The following is a 24,296-nucleotide window of genomic DNA, read 5'->3' on the forward strand; positions in this document are numbered from 1 at the left end:
CCGCCCCGCCCCGCCCCGCGCATACCTCTATACTTTACTCTTTATTACAATATAATGTGTTCTAAGAAAAATAATATTTTCGTCTAGCGCCCGGAGTGCGGGCGATTGGTAAACAATTTTATACTATAATTAGTTTGTCTCTTACTTAGTACACTCGCTACTTGTTATAAAAGAAACGGCCGGCTCCTCCCCTCCTCCCCTCCCCTGCCGGCTCCCCTCCCCTACCTACTATCCACAAGAGTAAAAACATTTACTACAAAACATAATTTAGAATATTGTTTATATTAGCAATTACATTATGCCTTTCACTAATTTACAATATACTCTCACTTTTGTTCTCGGAATACTTTTAGTATTTGCAAAATTATAATATTTATAATAATTATTGTTTTAAATTGTTAAGTATTGTTAAACTAAATTAATATTTACGATATTTAACAGAAATTAGTATTTTTTTTTAATAATTACAATTTTAAATACTACAAGTATCCCGATAAATTGATAAATTGTTTTTGGCTAAGCGAGACTTAAGCAGTTTGGATCAAAGTCGAGGTACAGGAATTGAAAAGGAATTGCACTTAGGAAATGATATCTTGGCACTTTGTCTTACGCTAAATAATTTGTGAAAAGACGAGATTTAGTTAAAATAAAACAACGAAAAGGCTTTTTAGGAAGATAAGCGCGAAATTTGAAAAAAAAAACAATTACAGAAGTTTCACTAAAGAAATATTAAATACTTATATTATTCTTTCTACTTTTACTTGTGATATAATAAAATGTAATTGAAAAAACATCAAGAATTTGAACTTAGTAGTTATTTTTGTGAAGCAGTGTACAGCGGGTCGACTATTGGGGACGTAGGGGTTTGTTATCTTAATAATACAGTTAAAGACACAAAAGCGACTTCACTAGACCTTATTGCCACGCTTAATTTATTGCTACGACATAAACATACCGTTCTACTTATATATATATATATATATTTTAATGTAAATATAATCAGTTACAACATTCGACAAAACAAAATATGTAAAAACATTATTGCGATTGTTTTATTTCTACAACTGAAAGAGGTTCTCAGTTTTAAGATCTGTACAAGTGCTGTTTGTTGTACAGTGCTCGGAGATGTAACTTAAACACGGACTTAATATCATACAATCGCACATCGTAACCGATTCACAAACAACGTCCAAACCAAATTGGAGGCTATCCAGTTCTCACTAAGGCACAATTTAAGTTTCCACTTTGAACTTTATTTTAACTATAAAATAAACAAAGTCAATTCCCCTCTTGAGTTGTAAGTCGAGCACTACTTACCCCTAGCAAATTAACCGACGACCGAACAAGCCGCGTCTTATATTTATTGCATTTACATAGAACAAGGCATTTCGATCAAATGTCCGTTTTCACTAAGTTCATCACTTAAGATAAATATCGAAACTCGTATAAAAGAGTTAATTGTTTAGGAATACTTTGTGTTTGCACCCAAACATGTTTTCAAATGTTAACATGTTAGCTGCCAGAATTATTTTTCGAAAAACGATTTTTTTTTAAATATTTTGTCCAATACCATTTCAATGTGGCCTCGCGGGTCACGCTGTATACAACAATTCTATTAAAAAGCGTCCGACAAGCCACAGCGAGGTGTTGAATGGAAGTATGGCTTGTCGGACACATAGTCCGACACGGCCTGATTGAAATATTGGCTTGTCGGACATATTGGCCGTCATGGCAGCTAACGTGTTAAACATTTTTTTAGTGAAAACGGCCATTAGCAGCTTATAATTATCACTAAATTTCTACTGAAGGCTGCACTTTGTTATTTGCTTGTTTATTATTAAATATATATTAAAGTTAACCTCAAAATACATATTTTAACATCGATATAACATTTATGTAAATGTATAGACATCTTTGGCTTTCATTTAGAATATTGTTATTGAGGCGCTTAGACGTGGCGAGCTTAGGATATAGTTATATCGAAAGTGTAGAAACCACACTTGGCTCCGCAAAAATTTTTCTTGTTTAATAACTGTGGGTTTCTAACACCAAATTCTCTTTATAAATCATCTTTGAAAATACAGAGATAGCAATGTTTTAAATTTGGTCTCAGAAATCCACGATAAATAATTTTTGATCCAAATAACTATGAATTTTTAAATGCGTAATTTTTTATCAAATATTAATTCTTTTCAATCTACAAAATCTCATATAAACTAATCAAAATTTGTAATTTAATTTTGAAAATTTATTTTACATTAATATGTGAATCTTAGCTCGCCACTTGTTTACATTATTACTATGTATTGCTGTGTTTATATATCTTATATACCTAACTATCGTATACAAAAAGCGTGTAAAGTGCTCACGCACGTCACCTATATTAATGTTTCTTTCGACTTGCAATTGCAACTACAGGATGATCCTTAGGTGACGAATTGTTAAAGTACAAAAGCACACACCCGCTAATTTCCACATGTACAAAAATAAACTGCCATCCCTTTCATTCTCTTTGAAAAAATAAAGATAACAATGTTTTTGTACAGGGGGTTTTGATAGGAATTAATAATAAGCGAGGAAGTAAAGATTCGCTAGTTTTTTTTTTATAAAAGGACCATTCTTTGCCTAATTCCGATGGGTTTGGATACTTTTTAACTTACCATTGGTTAAGGTTTATTTAACTATAAACATTTGAACGACCACATACAAGTTGTTTATGAGAATGCGCGATGAATTTAGAAGAAAAATGAATTCGATGAACATCCCTTTTAAATTTTAAAAACTGCAAATTGACTTAAGGCAATTGATTTTATTTATTACTAATTTATAAAGCACTACGTCAGATTACGTTTGTCACAAATAACCTCCAATTGACGACTCACTGTTAAAAAAAAAAAAACAAAACGAAAAAAAAGGAAAATAAGGAAAATAAACAACCAAAAATTTTCCATACATAAAAATTAATGTATTCTATTATCAATAACGTAGGATATAGTTACACAAATAATAAAATTAGATGAAAACAAAATTTATACATATTTCTTAACGCGAATATAATAAAAAAAAAACAAATTATACATACTATCAACACAAGATTCTACTTAAAAAAAAGAAAACAGTAATTTTTTTTTTACAATTTCCTAAAAAACAATCTCCAATCGTTCCGCCGACCAGCGCTCATTGTTCATTGTCTTAAAATTATTTGTCGATTTAAAAAAAAAACGTTTGGCCTCGATTTAGGGAACTTTTAAATAATTGAGATTAAGGCTTCGATCCGAGGCCCGTCAGATTGCAAGCGGTGGTGAACTACCACCGTCATTCGGCACTTAATTGACGTTAGAAATGGCAACACACAAACACTCCGACAAACACTGTTCATATTGCGATACAAGGTCACTTAGCATTGTCAAGGATATCTCACAAGTAACATAGCGAATGCATCGCTCAGCCGTAATTTAACACCCCTTCGTACACAAGGCAACGTAAATCTTCGAAACTAATATCTATTCAACCAGTACAGACTTAGCAACATGAAAACTGTATAGATTCGCTCCGCCATTTTGAAAATTGCAGCAACTTTGTCTCACAAACTCTCAAACTTAACAAAGAGATTGTGAGTGATTTTGGCGATTAAAGAACACAATGTTGGCGTACATTGCGTATTGCTTAACGAATAAAATCGCCATGTTTCAATAATTTACGTAACCTTGTGTAAAAGAGCCTTAGACAACAAAACAATAATTATATTGACAACGCAAAATTAAAAACTAAGAACGATAACAAAATGATAAATAACCGAAGTACATGCATGCGAGTTTTTTGTGATGTTAAATTTAATTTTAAAAAAAAAATAATAAATTAAGCCAAAATTACAATAAATTAACATGCCGAAATTAAAAATAAAATATAACGAAAAAATTATTAGCATTTATAAAACAACCGCCATGTTGGATATAGAATCAACATTTAGCGGGATGTTTTAAAAATTGGACCATCTGACGAATAAAGTTACGACTCTTATGAGATCTAACTCTTTTCGTGTGATGAACAGAAATACCAATTGAAAAGCCTTTAAGTAAATTCCGCGCGTACACGCCGTCGCCATATAATTAATTATCAAATATTAAAATATTTGTGCGAATCGTAAGTACCGTATCAAAGTAATTGTGATGGAGGTTACCTTTATGTGGGTAAATATAAGTCGAAAGCCATCTCGCTCGAACTAACGTAGGTAACTAGCTTGGGGTAATGCGGGCCCGAGGGGCATCATTATTAACAACTAGGAATGATCGATATATCAATGCGATAAACATCAAACAATAAGACCAATGAAAACTATATAAATCAATTTGATACGTTAGCTTTTGATCGAATTGAATATCATGATATTTAAATATCGATCATCCCTACTAACAACTGAACGCTGCAAGCTCTATTAAGAACACCCGCACTAACATATCGACGCATCTGACGAAAAGAGTTACATTACATAAGAGATGTGACTCTTTTCGTCAGATGTGTTGATATTAAGTTTGGTCGCGCGCAACATCGCGCACATTCACACACTGACACGACTCGACACTCATACTATTACATCTTGTCCTCTTAACTTTATAGTTTACATATAAATTAAAATATTAGAGTGAAAATTACACATTTCTTACAATTTAATATGTACAAGGCATCTTTCAAACATTGTATTTCTGAGGAACAGCGTCACAGTCCGCGCCCCGACTGAACTCCCTCAAATTTACGCGTAAACCTAACATCATCTCACCAACGACCCATTCAATGCAGCCTCGCTTATAAACTTTCATACAAAAACCTGTCTGGCACTATAATATGTATATTCATTAGAAAATGTATATTATATATTTACAATCACAACGTAAATTTGATAAACAACCGAGATAAGTTGGTGTTGCGGTTTTATTTGCAATTCTGGTTATACTGAAAACGTCTAACACTCGATGCGAATAAGTTATTTCGATCGAATTTCGCTAACACGGCTAAGAAAAGAAATCTAGCATCATCCTAAAAATAATATTATTGTCACTCGAATTATTTGTTTTTTTAAAAGAAACAAGAGGTTTTTCTTTGTGAAAGTCGTTTACCTTCTATTTAGACTCACTCTGAAAATACCACTGCTGATATGTATAATAAAAACATGTTTGACGTATTGTTTGATCGTTAACATTGTTCTACGACCATTATACAAATGTTAGGAACATGCGTATTCTACGTACGGCCGAGTGCCGAAACATAACATTGAAAGAAAAATTATGTTTGCTGCAAATTAGTTTTAAACTTTCAAATCTCTCTGATTTTATGAATCTATAAACTTTCATTTCCATTTTAAACTTTCACGATATTTTATTTAATATTTTACTAAAAGGTATTTTTTTGTTATACGGTTCGGGAGGCAGTTTTTCGCGTTCATAAGTTGTTTATTCAATAAGTTAACGAAGAAAAATACGAAAAGCGGTTGAATTCGCCTTAAAAAATTTAACACAAAAACTAGACTCGTAAGTTTTGTAATACAAATTAAATTTAACTAAAACTTTCCGGACACAATATTCATTTGAAAGTACGAAAGCAAACTAGCGAACGTTATCATGAGTTTCCACTGTCAAAACACGTACAAAAACATATCAATATCCTTCTTATATTTAGAAAGAAACAGAGATAAATGTTTTTGTACAAGTTTTGCGCAATGTAAACTCGCGGTCAGAACGCGAAATGTCTACAGTGTTCCCAAAGAGATATATTCGATTGGCCCACGCGCTCATTTATATTTAATTTTTTACGAAATCAATTCGTTATATGATCCCGATATTGATAGAGGGTAGGATAGTAACTACAAAAAAAAAACCGTACTTAAGATATGATAAAAAAATCTATCGCCTAGTTTATTTTACAATGGGTTCGCCCCGAGTCGAGTCGCTTTGCGATATTTTCTATTTACACTTTGTTACAATTTACATGAGTTTTTTTTTTTTGGTCAACGTTTTGGAGAAGAGAACGTAGAAAATGAGATTGTTATATCTCACTGTATCATTGTTCAATGTAATACTTATATTAATACATTTGGAATAAATCAATGAACAATTTCGATTGATTTAAGATAAAAACCAAGCGCGCTATGTCCAATAACTAGTACATTCACCTTAATTATAAGTATTTTAAAAACCTCCTTTTGTTACCTACTGGATCGATTTTTAAACCTTAAATAACACGTTTTTTTAAATCCCGAGGTAATTTTCATTTTAAAAAGTATTACAAGATTTAAAAAATACTTCGACAATCGTTCACAAATATATCTTTTTTTTTTTCTTTAAATTATTATTGCTGTTTTCTTTGCTTTTATTACAACGACCAATAAGGTCATACATATAAGGTTCGCTTAAATTTATTTGTGAATGCTTGTTGCAAAGTCGACTATATGACCACATTACACATCGTATTATAAATTTTCCCAAATTTATTTACATACAAAACGGCCCAATGTCTTTTCACAATACTTTAAATGCAATCGAATACAATCCACTCCATTGAAATCTATGTTCCGTTTCAAAGATCAAATCTATTCTCTATACCAAAATCCCAACAAACATTCCATTTGGGAAAATTTGAAAGCTACGCAACAACACAAATGTATAAAAATATTCAAAAATATATTTTTTTTACACAAAAATCGCATCTATACCAAACAATAAACCCTCTATAACATTAATATCATCAAAATGTTAAAACCTTTATGCAACTTAAGTGTAAACATATTTGTAAACGTTGGTGTTACCATGTCAGGGCAGGGTAGATACACTCTGACCAGGAAGATAAAAAACTTTCGACGACAAATGGACATTTTTATGTTGGCAACTCTGAAACATTCATTTTAGAACTAAGATTTTCAATCTGAATTTTTCAATAATACAAAATATTAACCTAAACAATACCAAATAAAAGAAAAAAAAATCCTGTCTATAATTTAGTTGCCAAATAAAATTCTAAAGCTATCTTAGGTTATTTATTTTTCTGGTCAGAACTTTATAATATGTACACGGTTTGAGTATTTCTTTTCCTTTCTGCTCGACCTATAAAAGAGATAGCGTGATGGTAAATATCTTAAAAGCTTCCTTAATAATTGGACTGTAAAATAAAATAAAACTTATTTTACTTCGATTTATAGTTTATAAAATTAGCGCGAACAAACCAACAATATTATTCGGTTTAATACATTTAATATGGAAAGGTATAAAAAAAAAATTATAGATAAAATATTGTGATTGTAATAATTGTGATGTATCAGGAATTAAATAAATAAATAAATAAAAATTAAATGAATATCACATAAATTGCATTTTTTAAAATAATTCTCAAACCGTGTACGGTCATAATTTAATTCGAAACATCGAATTTATAAAACCCACATTTGGTTTGTTAAATCTAAATATTATTTGCAATACACTGTTCAAATTTCTTTTTCATTTAAAATACACCGTGTAAATGTACACAATTTTACAAACATGTTATTGTACACGGGAAATACATTGTGTAAAATGGGTAACATCAGTTTTACAACTTTTATACACCATTTATATAAACCCGTAAATAAAGTTCACAATAAAATGCGGCACATTTTACTATTTATATTATCTTCATACAAACTTGACAAATACAATTACTACAAAATTTAAAAAAAAATGTTCTTATGATATGACAAAATTGTGATAATAAAAAATAAAAGAGTCGCTTGCAAAGATAATATAAATGGTGATACAAAATATTTAACGTCACGTACCACGGCACATCGTCCATTGCGTGGTGAGTGCGGGTCAGTGCGGGCGGTGCGCGCGCGCTGCGTGCCGAGGGCGCGATGTACAGCGCGCGCGGCGTCACTCACGCGGCGCGTTCTTCAGCAGGGAGATGGCGTAGCGCACGTACTGCACTAGATGACGGAACGTCGAGAACAACGTCAGAGGTCCGCACTTGCGATCCACCGCTATGAACAGATCTGGAAAACAATTATTATACGTTAACATCTAACATTTTTGGAATAAAGATAAAATAAAGACTCACTTTGCGTCGCATCGAAGGCAGTAAGTGGACAATATTACGTGAATTTTCATTGGGCCAATCAAATCCATAGAATAAACCACATTTGCTCTTTCAATTTGGAGTGTTGTAATCTATGAATATCACTAAATTATTAAAAACTAGTTGTCACCCGCGACTCCGTCTTCGTGGAATAAAAAAAACAATTGGTCGCAACGTTATTTTATATAGCCTAAAGCCTTCCTCTATAAATGTACTATCCAACAAAAAAATAATTTTTCAAAAAGCACAAACCTTGGTTAGGCCTGAGCCTGCAGAGGCCGTCGGCCTGCTCCCAGAGGTCGTGTGCGACGTAGAGGAAGGTGTAGTACTTGGTGAGCTGCAGCAGCGCGTGGTGCGCGTGCGCCGGCACCGAGTGCGCCAGCGAGCAGTACCCGGAGGAGGCGGACGCGGCCGAGCCCACAGACCCCACCGAGCCCGCGGGCGACGGCGTCGGCGACAGCGGCGACACTGACTCCGCGCACGCCGGCTGTACACATCACCATCATCATCATCACCTCACTACTTTACGAGTTCTTTTTAGGGTTAGTAGGGTAGATATGGGTCGATGTTCGGTCACTCAGAGATGCGCACGCGTATTTTGTTGCTCCGCGATTTTAAAAATTAAGATAAATGGAGGAGCGCGGTCTCTGCCTACCTCGCAGGGTTATGGGATTATGTTGTTATTGTTGTACATAAATTCTGTTCAATCTCATTTTCTGTTTAACAAATGAATTTTGTCTTTCGGAAACCTAACATGTTTTTTTAACCTCTCGCATTAATATATATTTATATATTAAACAAACCTTTTGCTGATATTCCTGAACAATTTTATAATACTCCTTTACTTCTCTATTGTACAGCTTGAACATTCGTAAGTAAAGTAAAGCTTGGACACGGAGACTGCAAAAGAAAAAAAAACCACCATCAATAAAATTGTATCAGGCTTACATAAAACAGAACGAATAATACAAAAAAACCTTTTTTTTTCCTTAAAAAAAATCGATATAAAATTTAAGAAAATAATAAGAGACTAACCTTAAAATATCTAATTTACTGAAAGGTGAACTGAGCGTGGAGTGTGGCGACGCTCTAAACCTCTGCGGCATCGATTGTATGGACTTGATGTACGCGATGGTCTCTCTGTACACTGTGAAGGCGCGCTTTGTATCCAACTCCAGCTCCAACACTCGCCCCGTCAGCACGAAACATAGCACTGACTCCAGATACAGCATCACTCGAGCTAGCGGCTCCTGTTCCCGCTCAGCTGCAGATCTCAGCCGAGCCGCCTCACTTAAGTAGTACCTGCGAATGTTTTACATTTTAAATCTTTAACTTTAATCGAATTAGTGTTACTACGGATTGGATATACGAACGAGTGGTCTATAATAGTGTTGCATACCCCAAATTTTTAGAAATGCCATACGATCGTTGCGTTGAATGATAACTGGTTATTTCATAGAACTATACAATATAATCATCGCCTTCGACTTCGTTTGCGCGGAATTAAACAAAAAATATAGTAATAAATGTAGCCTATGTATGTGTGTACATACTTGTGGTCCCGCTCCTCGTCGGAGAGCGCGTCAGCAGGCAGGCGCTCGAAGTACGAGTAGTAAATGGGCGTTTGTCCCACCGCCGCGCGCTCCTGCGACACGCACGCCGTCTCCACACCCTGCAGGACACGGTGATAACGCGTTACAATGAGAAATAACTCCAAACTCCAATAGACCTTGTGTTAGTGGTTACGCTTGTGAATAGTATGGTACAGTACCTGGTCAGTGGGCGGTGTGGGGGGCGTGGCGGGGCGGGGCGGGGGCGCGCGGCGGGGCGGGGCTCGCAGCAGCCGCACTGTGTCCGCGTGCAGCCGGCACAGCGGCACGCGCACCAGCACGCGCCCGCGCACGCGCCGCTCGCTCACTGCACACAACACACCTCGCACGTTACATACATACTTCATACAACAATATGACTACTATAGTAGAGTACTGACCGTTGGACGATGCTTCCTCCATCCTCTCGGAGCCGCGGCCCGGCTTCAGACCGGAGCCGACGTCCGCCTCCGCGTACACGAAGCGCTCCAAGGTCAGCTTGTCGTTCGGCAGCCGCTCCAGCGACGTCTTGTCGCCCGACAGGCGCTCCATGGGTAACTTGTCGCCGGACAACCGCTCGTGCGACAGCTTCTCGCTCGACAATCGCTCCAGCTTGTCGCCCGAGAGACGATCGATCGACATCTTTTCGCTCGATAGTCTCTCGTTCGACATTCGTTCCGATGACCGACGCTCGTTGGGCGTCCGACCGACCGTCAATCTGTCGTTCGATAACCGATCGTTATTCGACATTCTGTCGGAGGACAACCGGTCCGACGCTATCCGATCGCCCGGCATCCTGTCCGTTGGTATCCTTTCCATTTGTAACCGATCGGTGGCCATTCTGTCCGAACTTCTATCGTTTGAAATTCGATCTGAAGGTCCTCGATCGGTCGGGAAGCGATCGCTGACGGTTCGATCGGGTAATCGATCCGATATTCGGTCCGGTTGTAATCGATCACTGGATCGATCGTTTTGAAACCTATCGGTCGACGTCCGCTCCGGTTGGAGCCGATCGTTGGGTATTCGATCGTTCGACGTCCTATCTGTCGGTCGATCGGGAAGTCTGTCGGCGGAACGCCTGTGGTCGGGCCGCTCGATGGACATGCGCTCCTGTATTCTCTCGTTTGCTATTCTCTCCGCCTCCCTCCTCCTGGTCAAGGTCTCGGGTTCCTGCGGCGGTGAAACCCTGGCGATGGCCTCCTCGTTCCTCCTCTCGTTGGATCGCTCGCGGTGCCTGCGCTCATCGTCGTCCGCCCCGGACTCCGGCGCCGTCACTTCGATGATCGTCACCTGACCCTTGCCCTTGCCGCCCTTCCCTTTGCCGCCTTTGCCTCCCTTTCCTCCGCATTCATCGCCCTTTTTCGTTGTGAATACCTGGAAGTTATATTTTTACGTAAAATCAACACCTTATTTGAACATAGTATTTAAACTGATATCTGTAATTCAATCATAATGTTACCTTTCGGAAGATCTGTGTCTTGGGGTCGTGCAGTGCGTGGTGCGGGGGCGGGTCAGGTTCGGGGTCGCTGTCTCGTGCTGCGGGGGAGGCTTGCCGTTTGGGAGGTCGGCCGCGCTTCTTCTTGATGGGCCTCTCCTCGGACGTGCGAGGTTTAGGCGGCCGGCCTCGCTTCACCGGGGCGTTCGTGGGCGCCGAGTTCAGGGGAGAAGCCTGTTAACAGAGAACAAGTCACGTAGTAAATGAAGCAAATGGATAAAATTAATCTGTAAGTTTGCAAACTGACGATATTGTGGGAGCGCGGGGTGTCCTCGTCGCTGGAGGCGGCGGACACTCTGTTGGCGAGCGAGCGCCGGCGTCGCGACGCGCCGGGCGAAGGCGACGACGTCTCAGAGTCCGACAACTCCGAAATTGGACTCTGTTGAGTGCACAATAAAGTATGTTAACATATGGCAATAAAACATAATACAGCTATCTTGTCGCAAATATATTTTGTATATAAAACTTACCGGTTTGCCTTTGACATCTTCGAGGGCGTGCCGGAGGTCCTTGCCGGCGTCGTAGTGCTGCGGCGGGTGCTGTGAGGGGGGCGCGAAGTTGCTGAGGCTCCAGGAGGGGCGCTCTGCTGCGGGCTGCGCGGCGGGAGCGGCCGTGCTCGCCGCTGTTGACTCACTAGAGGACGACTCTGACTCCGAATCGGACGGGGAGGATTCGCTACCACTACTGGGACTGCCGCCAGAGCCGATTGGGGATATGATACTGCAATTAAAATTAACATAATTATAACTTAACCAAGTGGTAATTGTGTTCGTTTTCTTATAGGACAAAAATACAAACGTTCAATAGCTAATGCCCATAAACATCTGAACTGTAGCTACAAAACTGACCTCTAAGAAAAAATAAGTTCTATTCTTAAAGGACTCAAAGTCGAAATATCCAACGAGTATTGAGTTATAGTTCAAGCAGATAACATATCCGAGATCTTAAAAATCAGTCGTTTCTTGGAATGGAGCCTCTACCGAAGGAAACAAGGGAGAGCTTTCAGTAGCTAACTTGTTTTGATAATACAAAGGTCGAACCTAGATAAACTAGAGTCTAAAGGACCGGGATATTTGTCTCACTTCAAGATTTTTCTCGCTTATGGAGGTGACGACTGACGCGTGGAGACCGGAAAATGACATGAGCTTATAGATGTTTCTCCCTCATCCAGGTTCGACTATACTGTCTTGACAATAATACGTTTATTCCTTCAAAAGTAATTAAAACAATACAGTAGCATACATTTGGAGAAACGCAATTAATTTGGGGTGAGTCAACCCTGAAAACAAATACCGCTGTCTAGACATGGAATTTTCCTTACTGGTGAATACTATTTCAGTCTAGTGAATCATTGATTTTGTTAGGACCAGATAAACATGAGCCCTTTTACATATAAGAAGACGTATCGATTAGAGTTCAACATTGTGGTCGAAAACGATACGAATTACTTTAAAATTGGTTTACTACATTTAAAAACATTAGAATGAAAGTATAAAGAAAATTACACCAATCATCAATAATCTTTAAAACACTCTAAAAACTACGCACATATATAGAAAAAATGCATGTACTATGTACAAAATCTATTACATAACAGTAGCTATTACGTGTTATCATTAACCGATTAAAGCATTGATTCCAATACAAAATGTGTTTCAATAGCTCGGAACACGTGGCGCGATAAATACGGCCATAAAGAACAATATTCGCTGAGGTGATTACGACTCGCAGTGCGCACGTGCTACTAGGCACGTGGCCGTGCCGACAAGCAATTAACACCTTTATGGCTTTATAATGACTCATTATAAACTAACATTGAACCTTAAATAATTATCAATATTACCCTGGGTAATACTATACGTGTACAAAAACATAAGACTAACGCCAACTTCAATCCATTCACATGATTACATTGAACAGACTAGATCTTAAGACCAAAGAATCGGTTAGAAATTCTTTTAACAGTTAACATCCAAATTATCAATATTGTTAATTGCATGTATGCAGATGTATGAATGTAGAAGAATCGAGACAGGTGTGTCAGGACCACGCCAAATGGAGGTCCGTTGTCTCTACTTACTCGTCTTTGTTATGGGAGTGAATTATGTTGTATTAGGTATGCACGCTACGACATTAAAAAGCCTATAAAGATTTTTAAAATTGAATTTTTTAATAAATATGTGAACTTACGGTCCGAGCCTCGCGGTGGTGACGGCGACCTCGTCATCGCTCTCCGACAGCCCGAGGTCCTTGTTCACCACCTCGCTACAGCCACGCGCGTTTACATGCTGACTGAAAAACAAATAAAAAAACATTGCAAGATTTTATAGTAACCATTAATTCAGTAACTACATTAAATTCAAATTTAATGTTGATTCTTGGTTTCAGTTAAAACTGATAAAAAATACTTACGGCGACACAGAACTTCTCGAGTTGGATATCCGATTATCGAGACCTGGAAAGAAAAGAAAATACAATCTTACTAATATTATAAATGCGAATTGATAGAAGGTATCTCCAGAACAGCTGAACGGATCTCGTTGAAATATGCCATAGATGTAGATCTGGAAGAACACATAGGCCACGAATTAAGTTTATTTTAATTCCGTGCGGACGGAGTAGCAGTCGGTAGCTAGTTAAAAATAAAAAGAAATCATAACGCCGAGAGACCACCCAGCAACATATTAAGCCAAACAATTTAAAATTACGAAGTTAACTTCAGCAAACACCATAAGATAGATAGAAAATAATTACAAAGGCTATGTACACAGCGTGTCAATATTAGTAAGTAAATGTTTGAACAAAAATTTTGCTGAGTATTTTCATATTTACTATCTATTTGCAATAACAATGCAAGTTTGTACTTGAATTTTGTCTAACCAATGTAAATCTGTGTAACCATCCACTATCGAAATACTTCATCAGCTCACTATACGTCCCTACCCAGGGGCTCAGAGCCTACTCTATGTTACGGGTGATTAGGCCATAGTCAACCACGCTGGTCAAGTGCGGGTTGGTTGACTTCACATATATCTTCGAATTTCTTCTCAGATATGTGCAGATTGCATCACGATGTAAATAAATGAAGATAATATGTTTTTATATTTGTTTTATTATTTACCATACCGCGATTGATAAGCTTTTTAAATTTTATAATAGTTCAAACGGACTAATCATTGAAATTGAATAGATTTAAAAAAAAATGCATTTAATATCACTATTATTGAGGACCACGACACTACGCAATGCTTATCACAAATACGTCCCAAAAATATTGTTTATGTAGGTAATTGATTTGAAAAATTTAAATGGTAATAATTCATCTCAACATTGAAATAACACCGGAGATTGACACGGCCTGGATGATGTTGAAGTCGAGCAAAATAAATTTACATAAATAAATTTCTTAGTATTGGAGAACGGAATCAATAAAGTGGTCAAAGCCCTTACTTTTCAAATGCAAATGGGACAGAATCGTATATCTTCAGAGTGTCAGAGAGTGTTCTAAAAACGAATAGATTAGTCTGAACTTCTAAGTTCATATAATAAATTAGTTGAATATACTATATATGTACTTTGTGTTACCAAAAGAACTGGTATATTACATTTCTTTGGTCAATATTTTTTGTTCGCATATCAAGAAACAAATTTACATAGATATTCGAGAAGTTGGCGTTTTAAATAACTTACAAGCATTAACGGTTGGTTCGTAATGTTAGTACATTTAAAGTACAACAACCAGTTGAAGTATAAGCACAATTTCAAGTCATTTCCAACTTAATTTCTATTGAATAAAGTCCATTTTTGATTATTTTCTTAGATGCAAGAGATAAAACATGTTAAAATCTTAAATTACACTTTATTTTACTGATGATTAGGTTTATATTTCAGGTAACGAACACTAACAAGTGCTTTAAACAATTGTAATTCCTGTGTACCTTATACAGTTGTAACAAAGTTCAATTTTGAGCGGAATAATTTGGTATCTTTGTACTGTGGTTAAGGGCATAATGTTTACTTGGGTACTGAGTAGTTGTGCAAACATAACACACATACTATAAGGTTGGTAGCAGGTTTGGTTCCCGGTCGATACTTTGTTGACTTTAACGGTCTACGAACTCTCCAGTAGGCACCAAACACTTTAATGTGTTTTAATTAAAAATTCATATCACATTGATGTTCTACAAACAGAAAGCTTGGAACTAATTAAAAAAACAACTATCATCTTTTGCATTTCATTAAGAAATATAAAGAAATGATTAAAAAGAAAAGTAGTTCAAAAAGATAAAAGATAGTAATATTGTGGAAGGAACAGAGATATTGTAGCCGACACGAATCGCCTTTGTTTAGATAAAACTTTGCACAAGTTCCTCGTCTTAGAATCGACTAGATTATTCCCCGGCACAAAACAACATCGCAACTTAAACATAAACTTTAGTTATAAGTAATTATTATAACATTATTGCTAATTCAAATTAATTAAAGTACAACACCCAACGCATTAAACCGCGTACTTTGGTATCATTAAATAAACTAAAAATTATCTTTGGTTAACAAAAGAAAACGTAAAATTACTTATGAAAAACAAAATCAGCCTTTTCATAAAGATCAAAGTTTACCAAAATAAATCCATTAAATACAATATATTTTTATTCGTCTAACAATGAGGTAAATAAAAGGCTTCCTTTACCTTTTAGTTTCACCCTTAGTGCCCTGAAATGAACTCAGACATCAACGACCTTGGTTCATTGACCTGTGACCTTGTAGCGACACCTAGCGCCGAAAAACCGCAGCAAGCGGTTGGAAAATTTCGATAAACCTACTTAGGGTAATTGACCTTAGACATCAATTTGATATTACATGATTAATTTTAGTCGTCATTTGACGCATAACGTTTGAAACTTTTTGCCAAAGATGATTAACCTTTAGAACAACATCTATGACAAGTACGTAATGTTAAGTTTAATTTACAAATCTAACGGCTACACTCAAAGTTAATTTAATGTTCCACAAAGGGTTGCCTTTAGTGTATAATTACTATAAGATGTACATTAAATGAGTAAATAACGGTGTGCCTGTCACTAAGTCACTATAATATAATCTTACTAACATTATAAATGCGAAAGTTTTGCTGGATGGATGTTTGTTGGAAGTTATCTCCAGAAAGGCTGCATAAATCTTGCTGAAATTGGCATATGGCAAAACATAGTCTGGAAGCACACATAGGCACAAAAAAACTTTATTAGTAATATAGTTTTTTTTTAATTCCGCGCGGTCGAAGTCGCAAGCGACAGCTAAGTTCATAACAATCAGTCAATCTTGCGTATTCTTTAGTGTAAACAGGTATTGTAACTTCCGTCTCGCATAAAAGACGTAAAGTTGTATCCATTTCCTCGGGATCACGTTCCCGGTACACGTGGCATGTTTTAAAAGATAAAATATCATTTGTAAATGTGTCGCGATTCGCATGACAAAATCCTAACGGTATCTTTGTGATGTCAGAATGTGATTCGCGGAAAACTATCGCCACAGATGTTAATGGATGCAAATGGATAATCCGTAAAAACTAATAATTTGGAAGCTCTTATTTTCCACGAATTATGTATAAGAATTTCATGTTGTCTTTTATCTGTTAGTTAATACCATTTATTTTAATAACAATGAAATTATATAAACCATACTGACTTTAAGGTAATTTTTTTGCGCATATTTGGATATAGATTTACATATAAGTTCCTTACCGCAGTTGAGATCGACGAATTCGATTCGCCTTCTTCCTTAAAATGTCATAGAACTACAGTCAGGTTTACTACTAATCGTGTTATTAAATCGTTCCAATTAACAAACATTCTACACAGGACGTATAAGACAAATCTAGTGACCCATATATCCATGTGGACAGGAAAACCGGTGAATCGCAATCCGTTTGATCTAGGAAGTTGCGTGCGTCATATCCGCTGATATGCCTTTGTACATTACTCCGAAATATAAACACTACATCATGTATTGAATAATAAGTACACATGAGCACAGCGGCACAATTCGTTGCAAAAAAGGTCTCTTACTATCTATAAAGATTGTTAAAAAAAATCAAAATATAACCAACAATATTTTTTTAAATTTCTTGTACCATTCCAACTAAGCTGTAGGCTTGTGCTAGGATATGGTTTACGACAATAGTTGAATGGCGGGATTCGAACCCCCGACCTCATGATCGGCAATCCGTACCCTTAACCATTAGGCTATTAAGTTTATGTGTCCGTAGTAATTTCGATACTAGAACAATGAGTAAATAATGTTATTATTGAACATATTAGCTTTCTAAATATATCATTTGACCAAGTTTAGCTACATAAAAAAAACAACATTAAAAAAAATAGCCAGCAGTAAAACCTTTACATTTCAACCGACTTGTTAACGACATAGGTTGAATATTTAACATAGTATGCTCGTAAACGACTCCGATCAGTCAAAGCTGTAGTCGCTAATGGTGGGAACTGGGAAGAAGCGTAACTAATCGTGGACAATGCACGTCACGCTTCACGTGAGGTCCCCGTCACTCAAGCAACCGTCTGCCCACTGCCCAAAGGAAGTCTGGGTTGCCATTAAAAAGTCAATTATATTCCACTAAACCATAAATATTGCAATTGACTTCGCACTTATATAGTTAGAGTTGTAAGTTTTATTATGACAAAAGCTATATTTTTTTATATATTTCCTTATTTCTAGTTATTTAACTTACACAACAAACTTCGGAAATCACATTAGTTAAGGCAGAATTTTGACTTACAAAAGGTTTTCCCACATAAATCGCAGCAATCTTTTACTGTTGGGAAATACAAATAAAAAAATATGTATATCTCACTTATTACTATCAATAAATCATAGCTATTTAAGGCGATGCTCGGGTAAATATTTCAAAGGACGTATATGTAGGATAAATATTCCACACTGTCGGGCAAAATCTTTTTAAGATGGCAACATTATTAATGTCGGTGTCCGGCGAGCGAGTCGGGTCTTTCGTCACTACACATAACTAATGCTTAGGCCTTTTGTTTATGTGAATGTCACCGGCAAATCGTGTACGCCGCTCGTTTATAATTTGTCTAGTCAAATCGTAGAACAACGAAAGATTTCATTTACAAATTAATGGTGTTATATTTCGATTATATTTAATCACTTTGTAAGTTAGCATTTTATTGGCTGGCATTTTTTGTGTATATAAATTGTCTGTCTGTCTAATTATGACAGTGAAATGTCATAATTACAATTTGAAGAAATATAACAGGTAACTTTGTGAATGAATTCATTCAATACGCAATGTGGAGAATCTTAACGATTTGCTTAGACAGATAACAAACGGACGGTATACACAATTTGGCTGTGACATGAATAAAAGCAATAAAACGCCTTTCTCAGAAAGTACCCCGTATTGCGCTAAAGGGGTCGATGCATTTAACGTCTTTGTACCACTCCCTTTGTTTTATGTAAACAAGGCGATGAATAAAGGCCGCGTTGAAGTCTTTTTTTAATTTTCTCGAGTTACTGACATAATTTTATTTAAGAACAATTCCCTGACGGGGATCGAAATGGAAAGTCATCTGGGACTTCGGGATAAGGCTTTTGTGTTGCTAATTTGTTTACAGATTGTTAGCAGTCGGTCGGAAACGTGGGAATTTTCTTAGCTTCATTCGTTTTGTAAAAACTTGGGTACTGTTTAGTAGAACAATTTATTTTAATCAGACGGTTGCATCCATCCATTATAACAACTTTATTACAACATGTGCACTTACACTACTTTATTAAGATCACAATAAAGTAATAAATCAAGACGGGAAAGTCCGGGAAAGCAGTACACATATGGTTACCTTGCGTAACTACGCATTAACATCGCCGCGAAGCAAGATTTATACGGAAAGCGTCTCGTATGCAGGTAAAATTACCGAGCATTCGGAGAATAAAACTAGCCGTGCTGTTTTAATTGCTTCTTGGGAATTGTGGGGTAATGGGAGAAGGGCTATTGTGTGCGCTGCCATCTGTACACTCACACACAGAGAAACCTGCAAGGGTACAGTGCATACTAACTATAGATATTTGCTAATCGTTCAAAGTAAAATAAAAAACACATAGCAATAAACAAAACAGAGAAAAGAAAAAATATATAACATTCGATAGAGAGTTTTTAAAAATGCGAATGTTTGGATGTATAGATGGATAGTTTGTTTAAAAGTATCTCCAGAACAGCTGCATGGATCTCGCAGAAATTTAGCATAGATGTAGAACATAGTCTGAAAGAACACTTAGGCTATTATTAAAGTATTTTCTAACCCCGCGTGAACAGAGTCGCGGACAACAACTGCTTCATTATATTTGACACAAATAATTTCAGACGATCCAAATCTCATTTCCTTTTCAGTAATCACGATAAATCTACATTGTGTGTTGTGCTTTTTGCAACACATCACATCTCCCCGGTGTTCTTTGTTCGCAGGCGATATGTTAACGAGTCGTTCATTATACACTCTTGACACATTTAACTAAGGACTTCATTCAAAACAGGCGCTACATTGTACACGTAGGTATACAGCGGGATTTATTTGTAACTATCAGTTGCAACCGCGAAAAATTAAAAATAACAAAGAATTAGTCTAAAATACTTCGCGGAAAGGATGCTTCGTTTTAATTCGCTTCGCTATTGCGCCCCGAGATTCACATCAATTTAATCTGAATGTTGTTTAATTTCGCCTCTCAAATGTATTTTCATTCGTATATTTAATTTTTATATGCAATTTAATAATCTTACTAATATTAATGCGAACGTTTGGATGGATGGATGTATGTTAGAAGATAGCTCCAGAACGGCTACACGGATATTTATTTGGCAAAGATTTATGCATGCATGATCTAGAAGAACACATAGGCTAGTAATTATTATTTTTAGTTCTGCGCGGACGGAATCCCGGCGGACAGTTATAAACATTTTCTTACTAAGTAAAATTATAAAGTTAATACGTGGTTAGTACGTCACAGAGTGTAGTTTATTTCCCCACGGAAACCGCTCTATATTACTTCCTACAAGCTTTCCAACCTAACTCAATATAAAACAAGCCCTTTGGCATTGAATTTGTAAAGTTGTTTACAACATTTTATAATATTGAAAGAATAAACACTGTTACTTGTTACAAGGACTTGGATATTAGCTTTTGTAGCAAAATTTAAATTTTTTATCATTACAATTCGAATAGTCAAATCTTACTAATATTATAAATGGGAATGTTTGGATGTGTGGATATTTATTTAAAGTCATCCCCAGAACGATTCAACGGACCATAATGGAATTCGGCTCACATGTAAACATCGTCTGGGAGAACACATAAGCTACTCATTATGTTTTTTCATTATCATTCCGTGCGAACGGAGTCGCAGGCGACAGCTAGTTTATGATATAAACGTAGGACAAAACTTAGCAAGTGACATTCAAAACTAAAATACGTATAAAACATTTTACCTTAATAATGATTTCTACCAGAATTATATTAAGGAGAAATAATTCTTCGTAGTAATTGTTTTTATTAGATTGAGTCATAACGTAATTGCTATTAACAAAACAAAGAGGAAGATGAGAAAATCTTCAGAGATTGGAAAGCGTCCAATTGTGTGCGATTCTTTCATTGCTTCATTAAAATGTTTTCTTCATCTATCTGTATTTGTCGATTATAAGTCTATCTTGTTGGCAAAAGCAAAAGAAGTAAAGATTCTGTCCGCAAAGAATTAAATAAAAAACTTAATCAGTAGCCTATGTGTTCTTCCAGACTATGTTCTACATCTATGGCATATTTCAGAAAGATCCATGAAACCGTTCTCAAGATTGGTCCAAACAAACGTCCATCCATCTAAACATTCGCATTTATAATATTAGTAAGAAGTAAAATAAGCAATAGCATAATTACTTTCAACAAAATATATTCACAAACCCGTAAAAAGAAAGAAAGAAGAAGACGTATAAAGAATAACACGATCGTAAACAAAATCTTACAAAATTTAGTGGTCGAAAAACTTGTACAAAAACATGTTTAGACAACAATATAATTATCAATAGGCAATAAACTTGTTAAGTACAAATAATAACATATCGTAAATTACGTTCAACACAACAGTAAAGCGACAAGCAATTCAATAAAATTTCCGTGAACCTCACAGTATGAAAACAATGAGACGAATATGACAAAACAATTGAAAGAAGAAGCGTGAAGTCATATATATACTTTTGTCCTTCGAATTACGAAATGCAGAAACACTATTCAGTCACATGTTTTATTTAAATACATATATAAATCAAATAAAACTTGTACATCTTACTAATGTCATAAATGCAAATGTTTTCATGGGTGGATGGATGGTTGTTTGTTTGAAGGTATTTCCACAACGGCGGCATACATATAGAACAGTCTTTCCCAAAGTGGGCGATAACGCCACCTTGTGGGCGCTGCAAGTCTCAAATTGCGGGTTATAGTAAAAGTTTCGTTTAGAATTCTCCGTTAATATACATATATAGGTCACAATAATTAATTAATTTAATTTGAAGTTATAGTGGTTTTTAATTATGTGAAAATATGGGGGCGCTAAAAAAATACTTATTCTCAAAGTGGGCAGTAGATAAAATAAGTTTGGGAACCACTGATCTAGAACATAGTCAGGAAAAACACATAGGCGAATAATTATGTTTTTTTTAATATCGCGCGGATAGAGTCGCGGGCAATAGCTAGTCCTTTCATATTTATTCAATTAATATATTGCTGTAGCTATTTATTTCTTCTCATTTTCAAACATTTTAAATTAATTTCTATAATATATTAAACAAACATAAATTATTAAAACAAATAAACATTATATTACTCCTTTCTCATTAAAATAAATCTTAAAACATCCTCGTGTATGCATATAATAAATAACATAAGAGACGAAATGCTACTTAATTACGTTTGCATATAAAATAAATAACATATAAAAACTTAAATCATTTGCGGACAGGAAACGGAATGTTATAATTAAAAGTCAAAACAAACCATAAACATAATCCCGATGCAAGAGAACATCGCCGCATTCGATGAGATGTTGTAATAACGTCAAACGTTTCTGGTATCCAAAATCCGACGTCAATAATCCCAACATCGTCACATTGTAACACAAACATGGAGCACTAAAACTTGTTGACACAAGCACTGTTAATGAAACGACAGCTTGACTACGAATGAAGTTTTGGCGGGAATCGACAGATGCGCGCGCGCAGGCCTTGTTCAAATCGTCTTCCGAAACCCATTAAAGACAGACAGGTGGTGACAAAGAGTATACTTCCCCCCTATTCACGGCACACGTTCAACGATCGAACGAGCGCCGCGATATTTAGCAATTCTTGTTGTACAACTTCCGTTGAGCCTACTTGGTATTTTATGAGCAGTGTGCTAACTTTAACCATTTTATAACTAAAATAGAATAAAAAATTGCCATATTAAAGTACAATTACAAATAAGTCGATATTTTTGAGATTTTAAATGTTTAAATATCGAAGTTTTTAAGTTTGTTTAAAGATCTAAGGAAGGGAGTATACAATACAATAGTGACGCGAGCAAAGTGCAGGAGCGAGGGTAGGTGGGGAAAAAGCCCGTCGCTATTATTACTCGGGAGTTGCAGCGGAGGGTTGAATCGAGGTTTGATTATTCTCACATCAACATGTTTGCATTTCATCGATTCGCTGCGTCGAGACGCGATTGCAAAAATAAAAATAGTAAGCGAGTACATTACTATTGCGTCCGGACATATATCTGTATTTATTACGCGCCAAATCATTAAATACATGTTTACAAAACGATACATATTAAAAAAAGTCCACAAAAAATATCATACGATCGATTCCAAGAAATCGGACAGCAATAGGTATGGGGACAACGGACGTTAACCTCCCGGGTTAACGTTTACCGGATGACTCGAGACGAGACGAGTGTGTCCGGACAGGACCGGGCACGTGCAGTCGCAGCGAGGCACGAGGCTCGGGCACGGGCACGAGCACGGGCGTGGCAACGGAACAACGCGCGCGAGTGTACTGACCGTACGCCGCCTTTCGGACGTCACTTGATGCACTATTCATGCACCGCGTAAGAATAATGAGGATGTGACCTGTGTGAAATAGTTTTTGTTTTGCCGAAATTCTTGTTACGGTTTTGAACACGACAAATTGTTGCTGTACATCGTTTTTTTTTATTTACATAACCACTACACGTTCATAACGCGTATTAAAATCATTACAATATCTTTGATTCTAGATCTAATTCGAATCCCAAGTAGAGTCAAAGCTTTTATTAATTATTTCTCTATCATATCGTTTATTAGGTTACATATTTCGAAAAGGGATCATTTTCACTAAGAAATTCTGCCAAGAAGTCGTGCTAAAGTTACCAAAAGCAATTAAAATATAATCTAGCCAAAGAACATTCTTCAAAAAGTCTTAGGTATTCAATTTGTCAGCTGTAAGCAGGCGGGGATCATTAATTAGTTATTTGGTGCATAAATCAAGCGTCACAGCTTTCATACCGAGGTGGGGGCGCGGGGTACACGATCTATTTCCGTAACCACAACGTCGGGTATAAAGCGATATTTTATACGACGTTTAGGACACCATTTACGGTTTACTTTGGAACAAATGTATTGCCTTGTACACTAAACCATACTATAAAATGTATATAAAAATCACAACATGTTGAGCTGAATAAGATAGATTAGTTATCTATTAGGCATCTTAAGAGACCTTCCAATATATATTCCTTCTCTACTTCTATATTTATATAAGTCTATAATAAACCCAAGTTAAGGGCAAGAGCAAAGCGGGTGTGTGCAAGGCTTGGTTGGGCAGGGGGACCAAAGACCACCTGTTTCCCACCTGGCACTGACATGTGCCCTCAATGCTTTATTACCTTGGTTACGTATTTAATCAAAGTAATTTATACATTTATAATAAAAATCTTACATATATCATGGATGGATGGATGGATATTTGTTTGAAAGTATCTCCGGAACAGCAAAACAGATTTCGCTGAAGTTTTGCATAGATGTAGAACATA

The 24,296-nt window shown here is 36.3% G+C and overlaps 2 protein-coding genes across 2 annotated transcripts in view; both read right to left on the reverse strand.

Moving 5' to 3' along the window:
- Positions 1–5,987: 5,987 nt before the first annotated feature.
- LOC106120719 (AF4/FMR2 family member lilliputian) lies at positions 5,988–9,914 on the reverse strand. Its single transcript, XM_013316102.1, has 6 exons — positions 9,869–9,914; positions 9,651–9,769; positions 9,133–9,399; positions 8,901–8,997; positions 8,350–8,584; positions 5,988–8,014 (listed from the first exon to the last, which is right to left on the reverse strand). The coding sequence occupies exons 3-6, from the start codon at positions 9,327–9,329 to the stop codon at positions 7,896–7,898; spliced, it is 648 nt and encodes a 215-aa protein (XP_013171556.1). The 5' UTR covers positions 9,330–9,399; positions 9,651–9,769; positions 9,869–9,914; the 3' UTR covers positions 5,988–7,895.
- LOC106120588 (hepatoma-derived growth factor-related protein 2-like) overlaps positions 9,385–24,296 on the reverse strand; it is a 66,327-nt gene continuing 51,415 nt past the window's right edge. Inside the window, exons 8-16 of the mRNA XM_013315941.1 lie at positions 13,594–13,636; positions 13,372–13,473; positions 11,652–11,901; positions 11,429–11,560; positions 11,146–11,355; positions 10,088–11,060; positions 9,869–10,014; positions 9,647–9,769; positions 9,385–9,399 (exon numbers count right to left, since the gene is read on the reverse strand). Of these exons, the coding sequence (XP_013171395.1) occupies positions 9,385–9,399; positions 9,647–9,769; positions 9,869–10,014; positions 10,088–11,060; positions 11,146–11,355; positions 11,429–11,560; positions 11,652–11,901; positions 13,372–13,473; positions 13,594–13,636 (1,994 nt within the window). The remainder of the gene's footprint in view (positions 9,400–9,646; positions 9,770–9,868; positions 10,015–10,087; positions 11,061–11,145; positions 11,356–11,428; positions 11,561–11,651; positions 11,902–13,371; positions 13,474–13,593; positions 13,637–24,296) is intronic.

Source organism: Papilio xuthus, unplaced genomic scaffold, assembly GCF_000836235.2.
Source record: "Papilio xuthus unplaced genomic scaffold, Pxut_1.1 DF826949.1, whole genome shotgun sequence".
Classification (NCBI taxonomy): Eukaryota; Metazoa; Arthropoda; class Insecta; order Lepidoptera; family Papilionidae; genus Papilio; species Papilio xuthus.